Source organism: Entamoeba dispar, genomic scaffold (genome assembly GCF_000209125.1).
Source record: "Entamoeba dispar SAW760 scf_1105229463655 genomic scaffold, whole genome shotgun sequence".
Classification (NCBI taxonomy): Eukaryota; Evosea; order Mastigamoebida; family Endamoebidae; genus Entamoeba; species Entamoeba dispar.
Window position 1 is genome coordinate 1 of NW_001855801.1, and position 14,906 is coordinate 14,906.

At 26.7% G+C, this 14,906-nt stretch overlaps 7 protein-coding genes across 7 annotated transcripts, besides 12 other annotated features; 5 read left to right on the forward strand and 2 right to left on the reverse strand.

The window, feature by feature from the left end:
• Positions 1–60: 60 nt before the first annotated feature.
• Positions 61–417: a repeat region.
• Positions 418–531: 114 nt separating this feature from the next.
• Positions 532–1,644: a repeat region.
• Positions 1,628–1,764: a repeat region.
• Positions 1,765–1,792: 28 nt separating this feature from the next.
• Positions 1,793–1,952: a sequence feature (AT_rich).
• A 9-nt stretch (positions 1,953–1,961) lies between these two features.
• On the reverse strand, positions 1,962–3,671 carry EDI_106560 (uncharacterized protein; the record flags this gene model as incomplete). Its single annotated transcript, XM_001741185.1, has 1 exon — positions 1,962–3,671. The coding sequence occupies one exon, from the start codon at positions 3,669–3,671 to the stop codon at positions 1,962–1,964; it is 1,710 nt and encodes a 569-aa protein (XP_001741237.1).
• Positions 2,357–2,476: a microsatellite.
• Positions 3,672–3,784: 113 nt separating the features above from the next.
• On the forward strand, positions 3,785–4,219 carry EDI_106570 (uncharacterized protein; the record flags this gene model as incomplete). The annotated part of the gene is made up of 1 exon (XM_001741186.1): positions 3,785–4,219. The coding sequence occupies one exon, from the start codon at positions 3,785–3,787 to the stop codon at positions 4,217–4,219; it is 435 nt and encodes a 144-aa protein (XP_001741238.1).
• Positions 4,220–4,425: 206 nt separating this feature from the next.
• Positions 4,426–6,157, forward strand: EDI_106580 (uncharacterized protein; the record flags this gene model as incomplete). The annotated part of the gene is made up of 3 exons (XM_001741187.1): positions 4,426–4,500; positions 4,587–5,757; positions 5,814–6,157. 3 exons carry the CDS (start codon positions 4,426–4,428, stop codon positions 6,155–6,157), a joined length of 1,590 nt encoding a protein of 529 aa, XP_001741239.1.
• Positions 5,231–5,255: a sequence feature (AT_rich).
• Positions 6,158–6,777: 620 nt separating the features above from the next.
• Positions 6,778–9,591, forward strand: EDI_106590 (uncharacterized protein; the record flags this gene model as incomplete). The annotated part of the gene is made up of 1 exon (XM_001741188.1): positions 6,778–9,591. The coding sequence occupies one exon, from the start codon at positions 6,778–6,780 to the stop codon at positions 9,589–9,591; it is 2,814 nt and encodes a 937-aa protein (XP_001741240.1).
• Positions 9,592–9,649: 58 nt separating this feature from the next.
• Positions 9,650–9,676: a sequence feature (AT_rich).
• Positions 9,677–9,724: 48 nt separating this feature from the next.
• Positions 9,725–11,002, forward strand: EDI_106600 (sphingomyelin phosphodiesterase, putative; the record flags this gene model as incomplete). Its single annotated transcript, XM_001741189.1, has 1 exon — positions 9,725–11,002. The coding sequence occupies one exon, from the start codon at positions 9,725–9,727 to the stop codon at positions 11,000–11,002; it is 1,278 nt and encodes a 425-aa protein (XP_001741241.1).
• Positions 10,286–10,306: a sequence feature (AT_rich).
• A 41-nt stretch (positions 11,003–11,043) lies between the features above and the next one.
• Positions 11,044–11,075: a sequence feature (AT_rich).
• Positions 11,067–12,460, reverse strand: EDI_106610 (chaperone protein DNAj, putative; the record flags this gene model as incomplete). The annotated part of the gene is made up of 2 exons (XM_001741190.1): positions 11,067–11,588; positions 11,648–12,460. 2 exons carry the CDS (start codon positions 12,458–12,460, stop codon positions 11,067–11,069), a joined length of 1,335 nt encoding a protein of 444 aa, XP_001741242.1.
• A 17-nt stretch (positions 12,461–12,477) lies between these two features.
• Positions 12,478–12,539: a sequence feature (AT_rich).
• Positions 12,540–12,668: 129 nt separating this feature from the next.
• Positions 12,669–14,876, forward strand: EDI_106620 (uncharacterized protein; the record flags this gene model as incomplete). Its single annotated transcript, XM_001741191.1, has 1 exon — positions 12,669–14,876. One exon carries the CDS (start codon positions 12,669–12,671, stop codon positions 14,874–14,876), a length of 2,208 nt encoding a protein of 735 aa, XP_001741243.1.
• Positions 13,189–13,216: a sequence feature (AT_rich).
• Positions 14,862–14,906: part of a sequence feature (AT_rich) that runs on past the window's edge.

Genomic DNA, 14,906 nt, shown 5'->3' on the forward strand with positions numbered 1-14,906 from the left:
ACTTCCTCATTTTAATTTCCTCATTTAACTAACTATCTCACTTTTATTTTTTAATAGATGTTAAAACTCTTCATTCTTTACTTCTTGTTTCATGTTAATTATATCATTATCATTATATTATTATACTTAATTTCATTTAGTATCTTCAACAAACAGATCAACTTTTATTGATAATACCTCATGTGATCAAACGCACCTACATTCTGACAAGTAAATAACACTATTACCATCTTTATAATTACCTAATCTTTTATTATAAATGATATTCCAACATCGTAAATAATAATCACTGCCATTTTTGCAATATTGAGTAAGATGTCCTCTAATCATTGGAATATCATAATCAGGCAATAACTGTTGATTCAAAGATTTGACTCATTTTAATTTCGTGGTATATCTGTTGTACAACCTTCAAATATATATGAAACTGGTAAAATAAAAAAATATCAATTATTTTGTTAGTTGTAATGAAAGTGAATAAAAGATAAAAAGAGTAGAATAGAATGAAAGAAATGAAGGAATCAATAAATAAAAAATGTCAAACAATAGATATTTCCACAATTTGATTTTATGATTATTGAGAAGTGATTATTTCAGTGATTTCAATATGTTCTATTTCTACAATAGAGTTCACTTCTAACATATGAGAATTAGAAGTTTCTTCTTCTAATGTACTGTCAGTGTTGAATATTAAACATTAAGTATTTCATGTCTTTAATAATATTTGTTCGTAGTATTTTGTTGAAGTCAATTTGTAATTTTAGTGTTTTTAATCTTCTTACTGTTTCTTTATGTATTAATTTATTGTTAATATTACAGGTATTATTTCTACATAAATTAGTTCTCTACTTTGTATTAACTTCTCTTGTAATTCTTTGTATTTATTTATTTTGTAAATATAATTTAATTCGATGTTTCTATCTTGACATATATCAACATCAATAATATATCATTTTTTATCTTTGATGTTTTGATAATATATATCTGGTCTTCTAACATTAAAAGAATTGTCATTAACTAATAAATCATTATTGTAAGTTATAACCATCATTATATTAATACATTTATGATGTGTATTAAAATCAAATTTCATCAAATTCATTAAAATGGGTAATTAATATATGTTTATATATTTTATTCCATACATAATTATGTTTTGATATTTGATTATTCTTCATTACAGGACATCATAACAAAATGTGGCTAATAGATGGAATTGTGATATAACAATATTTGTAATATTTTAATATATCAATAAGATGTATTTTAGATTTAATATTTCCTGTCATAGTTACTCCTTCTTGCATCTTTACTACTTGGAGGAATGCATTTCTTTTTATATTTAATGACCTCCATGTGGTTACTGATAATTTCTTATTATTAAATATACAATTTATATTTATTATATATTCACTACATTTCTTTCCATTCATTTAAATATTATTTAAATTATTTATTACAAATTCAAATATTTTGTTTATATCATGTTTTATTTCATTTATTTATATTATATTAATTCATTGAAATTAATCTTCTTATAAAATACTCTTTTCATTCTTTTAATTATTCAATTTGGATTCTCTTTTACTGATTCTATCATTTCTAATATTTCTGTATTTGATATTTATATTTTAAATATAATCTACTTTTATGGATGTTTCTACTGTATAGTTAGAGATGGACCAGTGACTTTCTTATTTGTTTATCTATATGCTCAAACTCACCAAGTTTCCATTTAACAATACAGAATCATATCTTAATTTGTATTTGTATATTTTTCGATATCTATAACAAAATAAAATAATAAAAGTTTCATACTAATTTTATAAAATAAGATAAATGAATTTTTCATCTGATTTTTGTATCAAAAAATTAAAATCAAATCAATTAATACATTGTTAATTATTTGAAATACATTAAAAAAAATAAATTAAAATACTTAAATAAAAAAACTCAATCAATTAATTTTTTGGAAGGTATGATGACTGTTGAATTCCAACCTCTTTAAAAGCATTAAATACACTTACTTTAGCGTCTTTCATTTTTTCATCTACAATCTGAATTTTATTTTGATATTCTTGAATATAATTTTTATACACTTCTATTAAACGATTATTCTTTTCAAGGGTTTTTTCTTTAATAAAATTTAGTCGTTGTTCTTTTTGAATTCGTTGATGATTAAGCTCTTCTATTTCTTTATTAAGAAGGGCTAATTGATCTCCTAATTTAGTTGCTTCTTTAAATTCTTTTTCATATTCAGTACGATCAATAGAAGCATATTTTTCTTCAGTACTCTTAATCTCTTCTTCAATTTTATTTCTTTTAGTAATAATTATCTTCCATTTCCTTTCAGTAGTATTAATTTCTTCTTCTATTTCTTTTTCAACTTGTTTTAATTCATCAATCTCTTTTTTTATTTGTTCCGTTGTTGTATTTAAGTTTCTAATTTTTTCTTCATTTGCTCTTTGAATTGTTTTACATTGAGCAATATTTTTTTGAAGAACTTCTAAACTATTTTGTATATTTTCAAGTGTTACTTTGTCCATTAAATTATTTTTATCAATTGGTACTTCTTTTTCAGTCTTTCTAATTAATTCTTTAACTTCTTCAATAACTGTATTAAGTTCTTGTTCTTCTTTTTTTACAGCAATCGTTTCTTCTTTAAGACGTTCATTTAGTCTATTTGCTTCTTTCTTTTGTTCTTTATTTTGAATTTCAAGCATTTCAAGGTCTTTTCCTTCTCCAACTTTACTGTCTAGTTGTTTTTTTTCTTCAAGAATACTTTGTAATTCATTTTTTAAACTTTTTTCTTCACTTTCTCTTTGTTGTAAAATTCCTTTTTTTAATTCTCTTTCATTTATTTGACTAATTCTTTCTTCTTCAAAAATTTTCCTTTGTTTTATAATTTCTTCACATTGCAACTTTAAATTTTCTACGGCATATGGAACATAACTCATCTCTTTTATTTCTTCATTAATTCTTGATAATTTTAATGTTAAATCATCTTTTAATGTTTCTAATTCACTCATTCGTGTATTCACCATTTCTTCTAATTTTTTTGATTTTATTAATTCTGTTTGGTGATTTAGACAACTCTGAAGTGCACATTGTTCACATTCCATTGCAATCATTTCTTCCACAAGTTCATCTTCATCTAATAAATCTTGTTTCATTGCATCAATTCCTTCACAAACAACATCCCCTGCATCTTTTAGCCAGGTTAATGACCCTAACATAAATGACCAACAATGTGGAGCTGAGACATGTGATAATTGATTAGCATTAAAATTATGACCTAACATAGAAAATAATAATGATAACGTTTGTTCTTCTCTTCCCTCATGAACAACAAAGTTAGGAATAATTCTCCGAGCTAATAATTCAACCATAATAATGTATTCCCTACTTGTTGGTAATTCTTCTTTTATTCTTTTTAAATCTCTTAGAGTTACCTTATAATTTTCTGTTTGTGTTTTTGTTAAACAATAATCCTCATAATTAAGTTGTTCTAAAAACGAAACTAATTCATTCCATTTTTGAGTACGATATTCAACATTAATATGCCATGGTCTATTATCAATATGTTTTGGTTGGCTAGTAGACATAAAGTCATGAAGTTGATAAAACTCGTCAGCTTTTCTTGTTTTAATCTTTGTCCTATTTGATAACATGTATAACAATTATCACTTCTAATATTTCTAAGATCAAAAAGAGAAAAAGAAATGAAAAGATAAATTCTTAAAAAATAAAAAATCTCAAAAAAATCTCTTTAAAACCCTTTATCATGAAACGTTGTCTTGAAAATAATGGAAAAAAAAGATTACAAGATGAAAGCGATGAACAAGATGCCTGTGATGATGGTTGTTGTGGTAGAGATTTCCCTGAGTTATCTAATTTTAAAATGATTGGAAAGTTTGATGGAAAAATTAAGTTCTTCAACGGAAACTTTGAGTTTGATGGAAAATTTGATGGAACTGTTGAGTCAAATCAAAATGATGTTTTACCAGAAGGTGAAGAGTTTGGTTCTGAAGAACTTGAATCTGCAAAAAAGAAATTGTTAGGTACTAGTGATGTACTTCAATCTAATTCTAAAGAAGAAGAAGCACTCTCTGTTGCTTCTGATGACGAAAGTGAAGAAGAGGAAAAGCCTAACAAAAAGCATTATGATGCCGCTAAATTACAAAACCCACCAACTGCAGAAGATTGCAAAACACAATAATTTTGATTTTTTTTTTGTTATTTAATTCAATGATATAAGAGTACTTTATTTAACGAACTAAGATAATAAAAAAAGTATATGAAAAATATTTCACATTTTTTTTGTAATACAGATATTTTTTATTGTTTTACATTTATTTTTATTTGAACTTCATATTATTGAATAGATGAACTCAATAATCTGTTATTCTTATTGTTTTATTTTTCATGAAATATGTATTTATTCTTTTAGTAATTGCAACATTATCAAAAGCAAAAGTTTTATCAAACTCTCCTTGTTTTGTTTGTTTTTTTTCTATTGCAAAATATATACTTTTAAAGTTTAAAAATGAAGAAATAAAATTTATGAAAAGAAATTAATAACATAGCCAAATTATCATATTGAAAATTTAAAAAATGTACAGGATAAGAATGGACTTGGTTTGTTATCTCCTGACATGAAAATAGTTCATGACTGTTATCAAGATGTTCCTAATCAAGAAATGAATGTTATGGGTAATTCTTCACATACTAAATGTTATGTTTCTACTAAAATGTTTTTTGAACTTTTTCACAATAAAAAAATTCCACGTTGTGGTCAATGTTTAGAACTTCATAGTGTAAGTCTTAAAACAACTCATTGTATTATTTCTGGTTCATTTGAAATAACTAACCCTATAAATAAATATATCAAATATACAGATAAAACTATTGTTGTTGACCCTGCTTTATTTATGATGTTATCTGGTTTTTATAAAGAAACTGCTACTGATGTTTTACCTGCATCAATTAAATTTGTTGACTGTTTGTATAAAACATATCCAGCTGCTGTATTAACAAAAGTTGATAATAACATAACTGAATTAGTTTTATTTAATACTAATGTGATTGTTGAAAGTTTACTTTTTAAGCAGTCATATTATTACGCTGATACTACAACAACAAAATTTACTTTATCAACTCCAACTAAAAATGGTCAAATTGATACTGATAAAGTATATCAAATAAAATTATTCAACTTTATTGGTACTTCAATTTTTATTAATATTAAATTTATACCTAACATTATATTTATCTCTTCTACTCCATTTCCAATAACTTATAATGAATCAACTTCTTTGTGCTCTTTTAATCCTCAAACAAATATAATTCTTAAAGATGGAAGTATGGGAGATGTTTCTGAAGATATTGCTGATGATGATTTCTTCTCATGGGAAATTGGATATCAACCAACGGGTGACCCATTACCTCATATTCCATTAAAAAAGGATGACCCATCGTTTATTTTTGAGAACGACACCGTTGGTTATTCAATTAAATATCCAGTGCCTATTAGAATTAGTGAACATTATCACTACGTTACTTTAATTACTGAGAGTGATAATCCTATCAATTTAACTTATCCAAAAATTTATTCTTCACATGGATATGATTTAAATAATCTAGAATCATTCTCTTGTGGTAGTTTAGCATTTAAATATAGTATAACTAAACAACCAACAAATAGATACAGATTAGAGTTTCGAATCAATTTAATATTATCAAAATGCCATGGCTTTTGTTTGTTTATTTTCATTTATTATCATTACTAAGAAAGAGTTAATTTATGTTAATAGCTAACTTCTATATCCTTAGGTTTAAAACTATAGTTGGAACAAAAATGACTATTGTAGAAAATTATTGGACCAATAGAAATGCTTTGAATTATACAGTTTGTAATAATTCATTTGAGTGTGAGATTGGAGATGAATGTGATCCAACCGAATCAAATTTAAAGCCTTTGTCAGACCAAGTACCAAAGAATTATACAAAAGGGTGTGCTCCATTTTGTGGAGTTTGTGCATTCGGATATTCATGTAATCAAGCCGCAAAGTGTGTTAAAAATTCGGTCCATAATACAAGGAGTGGATGTTTAAGTATCGTCATTGGTCTTTCTACAATTCTTTTAATGTTAATCTGAATTGTTTGTTTATGTTGTTTTTAGTTGAATAAGTATAATCTCCTAATCACATTATTTAATCTTTTTTTTTTGTTTTTGTTAAGCAGAACTTAAAACTTTTATTCTATAGAACAAACAATTAGTATCCATTTATCTAAATTTTACAACTTCTTATTGTCTTAAAATTTCCTACTTTCTTGTGACAAAAAAGAAATTATACAAAAGTAGGGTTTGGTTGCAAATCATTTTGATTATTGATAGAATCTATATTTGATAATTCAACAGTTTACAATATCTGTAATGTTTAGAGCAGTAACTATTCAATTAGAGCATGCTAATAGTTTATCAACAACTAGAAAGCAATAACATAATTTTGAAAAAAAAAGGAAAAGAGAAATTATATAATTCATAACACCACAACAAACAAAACTTATGTTTATTTCAAATTTATTGAGACACTAAAACTCAAGAAACAAGACTGATTGTTTCAGACAATACTTTAAAAATTTCCAGAAAAATCTGTTTTTAGAGTAATATTTTAAAGAAAAACTATAGAAAAGAAGAAAAATAAAAAGACAAGAAATAATGAGATCTAATTTAGCCAATTATATAAAAGGAACTTATCTATAAAACCCTATATAATGCAACCATCAATTCACGATTACTTCTCAAATGACCAAACAATTGATAAACCTGTGCGTGAGAGAATTGACAAAGATTTTTATGCCTCCCTTCCAAAAAAACCAATTGAAGAACCAGATTGCCAAAAAAAAGATATCTATTGTAATGCTTTTAAAGTTAATTTCTCTTCCATGAATTTAACTAATTATGAAGCTCGTTTTGAGCCAGAAACTGAAAATACCTCATTAAAAAGAGCACTTCTCTATGCCCATTTCCAACGTAGAGTTATTACTGATGGTAGAATGGTTTCAGTTCCAGAAGAAGTTCCAGAAGATAAACGAAACTTCCAAATTAAAGCAAGAAATCAACAAGTTTTTGAAGTTGAACTTGTACCAGCTACTGGATCAAATGACCTTGATATTCAAAAAGCTAATATGTTATTAAAATCAATTATTATTGATGGAAATAAGAAAATGGTATCTTGGAAAAAGAGTTTCTTTGACGTAAGTAAACCAGAAGAATTTACCTCAGATAGAGGGGCTAGACTTGCTGTTCTTCAAGGATTTTCATCTACTACACAAATATTTGATACAGACCCATATCTTGTTATTGATAAATCTTTTAGGTGTTTGAGAACGCAAACCTATTTAGATTCAATTCGTTCAAAAGATCAAGACACAATTAAAAAAGAATTCCAGCCAATGGTTCTTTATAATAGTCAAACTAAAAGATTAGAAAAAATTGATGATATTGATTTTGGAAAAAATCCAAGCTTTAGTTTCACTCGTAAAGATGGAAGTTCTGTTTCTATTGCTGAATATTATAAACAACGTTATCAAATTGAAATTAGAGATATGGATCAACCATTACTTGTACAAAAGAAAATAGAAAAAGATTCAGAAGGAAAAGAAGTCGAAAAACAGCCATGTTATTTTGTTCCAGAACTTATGAGACTTACTGGTATGTCAGATGATATGAGAGCTGATAATCAATTTATGAGAAAATTAGCTGATTTATTTAGTGCTGATCCTCAAAAGAAAATGGATTCACTTAAAAGTATTGTTGATGGTAATATACAAAATATTCCAGACCTTAAACAATGGAAAATTAATGTGGAAAGAGAACCAGCATGTTTCTCATCTTATGTATTACATAATCCACAAATTATTTCAAAGAATAGAAATATTGATGTACCAAGTAATCGAGATTGGAGAACTGATATAAAAAACTTTGTTTTTTATGATTTAAAACCTTTAGATAGATGGACTGCTATTGTACCAAGTCAATGTATGAGTGAATTTAATTCATTTGAACATCAACTTAGTAATTTCTATGATCGTATGAAAATTTCATACAGACAACCTAATGTTATTAATTTAAGTGGAACAAATATTGATCAATATAAACCAGATTTAAAGAATAGTTCTATGGTATTAGCTGTTTCTGTTACTGATAGTATTTATGAACAAATTAAGAAATTCTGTGTCGATGAAAATGTTCCAACACAATGCATTAAACCAAATACTTTAAGAAGACAATCACTTACACCAATTATTCAAATGATAACATTACAAATGCAATCTAAGATGGGAGGAATTCCATGGAAAACTGAAATCGATTCAGGTTTTTCTGATGGTATGACAGTTGGTATTGACGTTATTTCAGCTGGTAAAGATAGAGAAATTGTTGCTATTGTTAGTTCAGTTGATAAAAGTTTTACAGTTTATAAGAAGAGTTCAGTTGTTGAAAAGAAAGGACTTCATACTGCTGGTATTCATATTGGAGAATTTATGAAGAAAGCTCTTGAATCATATACTGAATATAATGGAAGTCATCCAAAGAAAGTTATTATTTATAGAGGATCTGCCAATACTGGTGATTTGAAAAATATTCAACAAGGAGAATTAGTTGAAGTTAAAAAGGCTATTGCTGAGTATGACCAAACTATTCAATTTATTTATATTACTGTGAATAATAAACATGATATGAAATTCTTCTCAAAAGATGGAAATAATTTTATCAATCCATTACCTGGAACTGTTATTACTCAAGGAGTTACTAAAACAGATTTGTTCCAATTCTATTTAGTTTCTCATGTTCCAAGAAAGGGATTAGTTAAACCATCAATGTATTTCGTGTTAGAAAATACTATTGAAAATCTTTCACAACTCTCTCTTTATAATCTTACTTATGAACTTGCTCATTTATATTTCAACGGTGCTAACTCTGTTTGTTTCCCAACACCTTTGTATCAAGCTAATAAGTTCTGTAAAATGTTAAATGATTGTGGATATGTTGAAGGTACTAGAAAATCAAGTAGAGGAGGAAATGGTGGTTTCCAAAGAGGAGGAAGAGGCTTCGGTGGAGGAAATGGACGTGGTAGAGGAGCTGAACGTAGAGAAGACAGAAGAAGAGATGATCGTGATAGACATGACTATGACCGTAGAGATGATAGAGATAGAAGAGATTATTATGACAGAAGAGATGATCGTGATAGACGAGACTATTATGACCGTAGGGATGATAGAGATAGACATGAATATGAGTCAAGTCGACGTGACGATAGAGATAGACATGGATATAGTTCGAGTAGAAGAGATGATAGGTATGATTATGAATCAAGTAGAAGGGATGATAGAGACAGACATGGATATAGTTCAAGTAGAAGAGATGATAGAGATAGATATGAAGAATCTAGCAGAAGAGATGATAGAGACAGACATGGATATAGTTCAAGTAGAAGAGATGATAGAGGAGATAGGTATGATGACCGTTCACCAAGACGAGATGATAGAAGTTCAAACAGAAGAGAGGATAGAGATCATCACCACTAATTGATTTAAGTCTAATCAAAGAAGAATATTTTTAAGCTTTTATTCTTTGAAAAAGAAGAAATTTTTTTTTAAAAATTAAAAAAATGAATGAAAAAAAAGAAAAACTTGAAATTCTGAAAAATCATATTATCGAATGGTATTTCAAATACTATTATTTATTGTCTTTACTAATGCATTTGAAATGTGGCAACTCACTGACATTCATTTAGACCCTATGTATACTGTTGGGAGTGATCCATTAAAATTGTGTAGAGAAGGAAAAGGGAATGCAGGTAAATATGGAGATTATTCATGTGATGCAAACATGGCATTATTAAATTCATTGGTTAAATTTATCAAAAGAAATACTGATATAAATGGCAAAGTTATGGTTTATAATGGTGATATTGTTTCACGTGCAATCCCTAAATATAATTTAGATTATGTAAAACAATCAATCGTTAATGCCACTGCTTTATTAAAAAAATTTGAAGGTTTTTTCATTATTCCTATGTTAGGAAATCATGATGTTTATCCTGCTAATCAAATGGCTATTAATTCTCAATGGATATTTCAATTTGCTGCTGATCAATTTGCACCTTTCTTATCACAGAATGCTATTGAATCATTTAGACATGGAGGATATTATACTATGCCATTTCCTGCACATTTAGGTATTAAAGTTCCATTAAATGCTGTAGTTCTTAACACTGTCTTATATTATAATTATAATAAACAAACAATGGACTCTACAGATCCTTTAGGACAATTTGAATGGTTTAAAACAGTAATGGATGGATACAGAAAGACAGGACAAAGAGCTATTGTTAGTATGCATATATGTCCTGGAGTAGCTGAAAGATTTAATTATTCAGACCAATTATATCCACAATATAATGACAGATTAGTTGATTCATTAGCAGAATATAACGATGTTATTCTTGGAGTATTATGTGGACATTTACATACAGACACTTTCAGAATTTTAAGTAAAGGAAACAAGAAGGTTATGGCATTTATTGGACCATCTGTAGATACATGGTTAGGGACATCACCTTCAATAAGAAAATATGATGTCGGAAATGGACTAGGATATATGAAAGAATTTAAAAATTATCATTTCCAATTAAGACCAAAAAAAGATAAATTAAAGCCTAAAACAACTATTAAACAACCAAGTGATGGATTTAATAAATGGAAATTCAATTATGGATCATCATCAGAGTATGGATTAAAAGAATTAAGTCCTAAAGAATTTGAAATTCTTGCAGCAAGAATGGATAAGGACCTTCAATTATTTAATAAATATCATCTTCATTTTAGAGCAGATACACCAGGATTTACTTGCAAAGGAAATTGTAAAAACAATTGTATGTGTGCTGTGAGATATCCAAGACAAAATGAATTTGCAAATTGTGTAGTTTGGAATTAAGTCTTATCAATTCTCTCTTTTGGTTTCAATTGATTGCAATGTTTTTTTTGATTTTAATAATAAATTATAATTTGTGATGCATTTCCAATATTTCTCCAAAGCCAAACATTGCAACACTTAATCCATAACCAATTGTTACTGAACGAAAGAAATGCATATTGGTGTTAATAGAACAAAATAATAACTCCATTAAATATGTAAAAATTGATATTCCTACTAATACCTTCCAACGAGAATCACTTTTTTCAATTTCCCATTCGATTGGTTGACGAACTGAGACATCTTTACAAAGATCAGCAAAAGTCATTTGAGGAGGGCCAATATCAGTACAATCACGAATGATATAAGGACCACCAAATCTAATTTTTTTTGGTGTTTTATGAATAAGAGCATTCTTTATAGAAGGACCAGCAACTCTAATACAGAGTGAAGCAATTAAAAAATGAACAACTGCACTAGAAAAGAAATAAACTAATATTGGTGGAAGGAATTTATAAACGACTAATGACAATATAAAAGTTACAAAAACAATTATATATGAAATTGGTTGAGAGTTTAAAGGAAAGAATTGAATGGAAATTGTAACCTATTCACATGAGTTATTTTAATTTTATTATGTAAAAGATAATGAAATAAATAACAAACATATTCTAAAGATGAACCAATTAATGAATCAACTATTCCATGGAAAAACCAAAAAGCAAATAAAACTAATAATCCGTATTGAAGATCTGGAACAGCGTACATAATATGTGTTGCATTTCTAAAAAAATGAGAGTTAGTATCATCGGATGCACATACTCTCATAAAACATGAAGTTGTTAAAATTGCACCTATTGCTATGTTAAAAGAGCCAATACATAAAGGGCTATGAATAGGATGTATATATGAAAGAAAACAAAGGAATATCCATACAATAAAAGAATAATCCCATGAAAGAGTATGACCATCATTTATTATTAACACTAATTCAGAATAAATAAATATGTGATCAACTATTCCAGTTTCAAATTGATAAAAATATTGTAACAAAGAATATATTGATGATATTATTAAAACTACTACAATTGTTTTCCATGGGATTTGTTTTGTTAAATAAATATGACAAATTGTAGATGATATAATTATTAATGGTAATTGTAATATATGCTCTAAAAGAATAAGAATTAATGATATAAATAACATAATCATTCTATTTTGTTTTGATAATGGTTTTTGTGTTATTGGAATATTAATGTATTCAGCTACATTTACTGCATTTTTTCCATATAAATTATATAATATCCTTTTATGTGGGTCTTCTAATACTGAATAGGCCTCTGCAATAGCATTAAATTCAGTTGAATTTGGATTTCTATCTGGATGGTATTGTTTTGCTAATAAATGATATCTTCTTTTGATTTGTTGCAATGAAGAAGAAGGAGACACACCGAGTATTTTGTAATAGTCATCATTCATTGACTAATTATTAGTTCTATTTTAAATTTATTATAATAATTAAAATATAAAAATGTATATATAACAAAAAAAAATAATACAACAAAAAATGAGTAGCAATACTAAAACAGTTTTGTTAAAAAATATAAGAAGTTACAACCAGTGAAGAACTTAAAAAAAGAAGAAAAAAGAATAAAAATAGGTCAATCATCTCAAAAATCAAAATAGAATGAACGGAGCAAAAAATCAACCAAGTTTGACAAAAGAAAAGAGAGAACAATTTTCTGATGTGTTATATTCAATCTCTCATAGTGAGAAGTATGAAACAGTTTTAAAAGAAGTAATTGAAAATGGAAAAGAAAATGATCTTGAGGCCGTTCTTCAAGAATATGTTGACAAAAGAGAAACAGAAATTCAAACCATTTGCAATGATCAATTCCAAAAATTTATTGGATGTACTGAACAATTAGGAACTGTTAAAGAGAAAATGATTAAAACACAAGAACGATTAGAAAAAACAAGTTCACAAGCAAAAGAGTCAAGTGATATTTTATTTAGTAAAATTAAGTTATTAAGTAATAATAGAGTTTCTACTGTTAACATTATGAAAACGTTAGGATTTGTTGAAAAATTAAAAACTATATTAGAAACAGTTAAAGGAATTGAAGACGATATCAGTAATGGTCATATCTCAAAAGCCTTTATTGTTTATGATCGTTTAAGAAAATTACAAATATTTGAACAAAATGAATATAAAATTATTCAATTAATTAATTTGAGACTTGAAACTATCAAAAGTAGTATTAAAAATAAGGCTATAAAATTATTTGATAGATGGTGTGAAGCTGTTAATGAAGATAATGAAAAAATTGGTATTTCAATACTTAATCATAACAAAGACTTTATTGTTAATAATACTAATTCTAAAGAAGAAGACTATGATGCTTTTGAAAAATCTGAAATTAATTTTGTTTGGTTATATGAAGCCTATTTTATTCATATGTCTTTTCATACTGAACAAGATTTTATTAACCAATATAAAGATTTACAAGAACAACGATATACAGCAATTCAAACTTGTCCAAATCAATCACTTCAACAAATGTTAAGTAAAATGTTAGGATTTTTCGTGATTGAACATCAAGTTCAACAAACAACTGAAAACATTGTTAAATCTGAAGATTTACAAAAAATTTGGGGAGATGCTGCTCAAAAACTCAAAGTATTCTCTTCTGGTTATCTCAATCTTAAACAAGGATTAGATGTATTCCTTAAAACTAAAGATCAAATGACATATTTTATTAAAGCTGTTAAAGTTTATGATTATGATGCTTCTCCTTTAGTTGGTGCATTACAAAGTATTTTTGCTAAATATGCAATCAAAATTGGTGAACAATATTACGAAAAATTAAAGGATGAAATTAAACCAGAATTATTCCAAGCTACTGCCCCTACTACAGAATTACAAAAACAGTTTATGACTCTTATTGAAACTACCTCAAATCCAAATATGAAAAGTATTACATTACCAACAATATATTCAAGAGCTTTCTATCTTTGTTTAGAAAAGGTAGTACCATTCATTGAGGAACTTGAAAGATATGAAATGGAATTAGATATAGCATTAGAACCAATATGTGCTTCAGTACAAGAGTATCTTTATGAACTCTTAAAAATTTATCCTGAATTTTTAAAATCAAATAATAAAGCAACACTACAAATGACATATCAAATTATGGTTGATTTAGAAGGGTTTGAAAAAACAACTCCATTAATTTGTTCATTAATTTCTGATCATTTTGGTAAACGATTTAGTGATTTAACCAAAATTGCAAAAGAGTTTAATATTAAACAAAAGACTGAATCAATTTATAAAGGAGTAAAAGAATGGATTTGTGAAAAATATTTACATACGATACAAGATTTTATGAAAACGTGTGATACAATGTCAACAGTTTCATCAGAAAAATCACATGAATTTATAGATTCTATTATTAACTTTACTAAAAACCAGTTTTCACAATTATCTATTTTATCTCCAGTAGTTGTCTCAGAGATTCAAACTCAAATGTTACAAAAACTAAATGAATCATTAACTAACCTTATATCTAATTGTCAAAAATTCAATTGTAATTTTATTAAACAATTCCAATGTGATATTATTGCAATTGAAAACTTTTGTTTGTCTAATCCTACATTTAAAAGTCAAGTCTATACTTTTGTTTGGTGTAAACAAGTAGCAACATTCTTTAACTCCCCTCATCCTGAAGAGTTCTTAGTTGAAGAAACAAGAAATAAACTTTATAATAAATTATCTGATAAAACAGAATTAACAACATTAATTAATAAATTTGATACAAATAGTCTCCCAAGAAATGACCCTCGAAAGAAAGCATATAGCTCAGTAAAAGGACAACTCTCCAAATTAAAGTTTTAATTAAGAATTAAATTAAAAAATAAATAATTT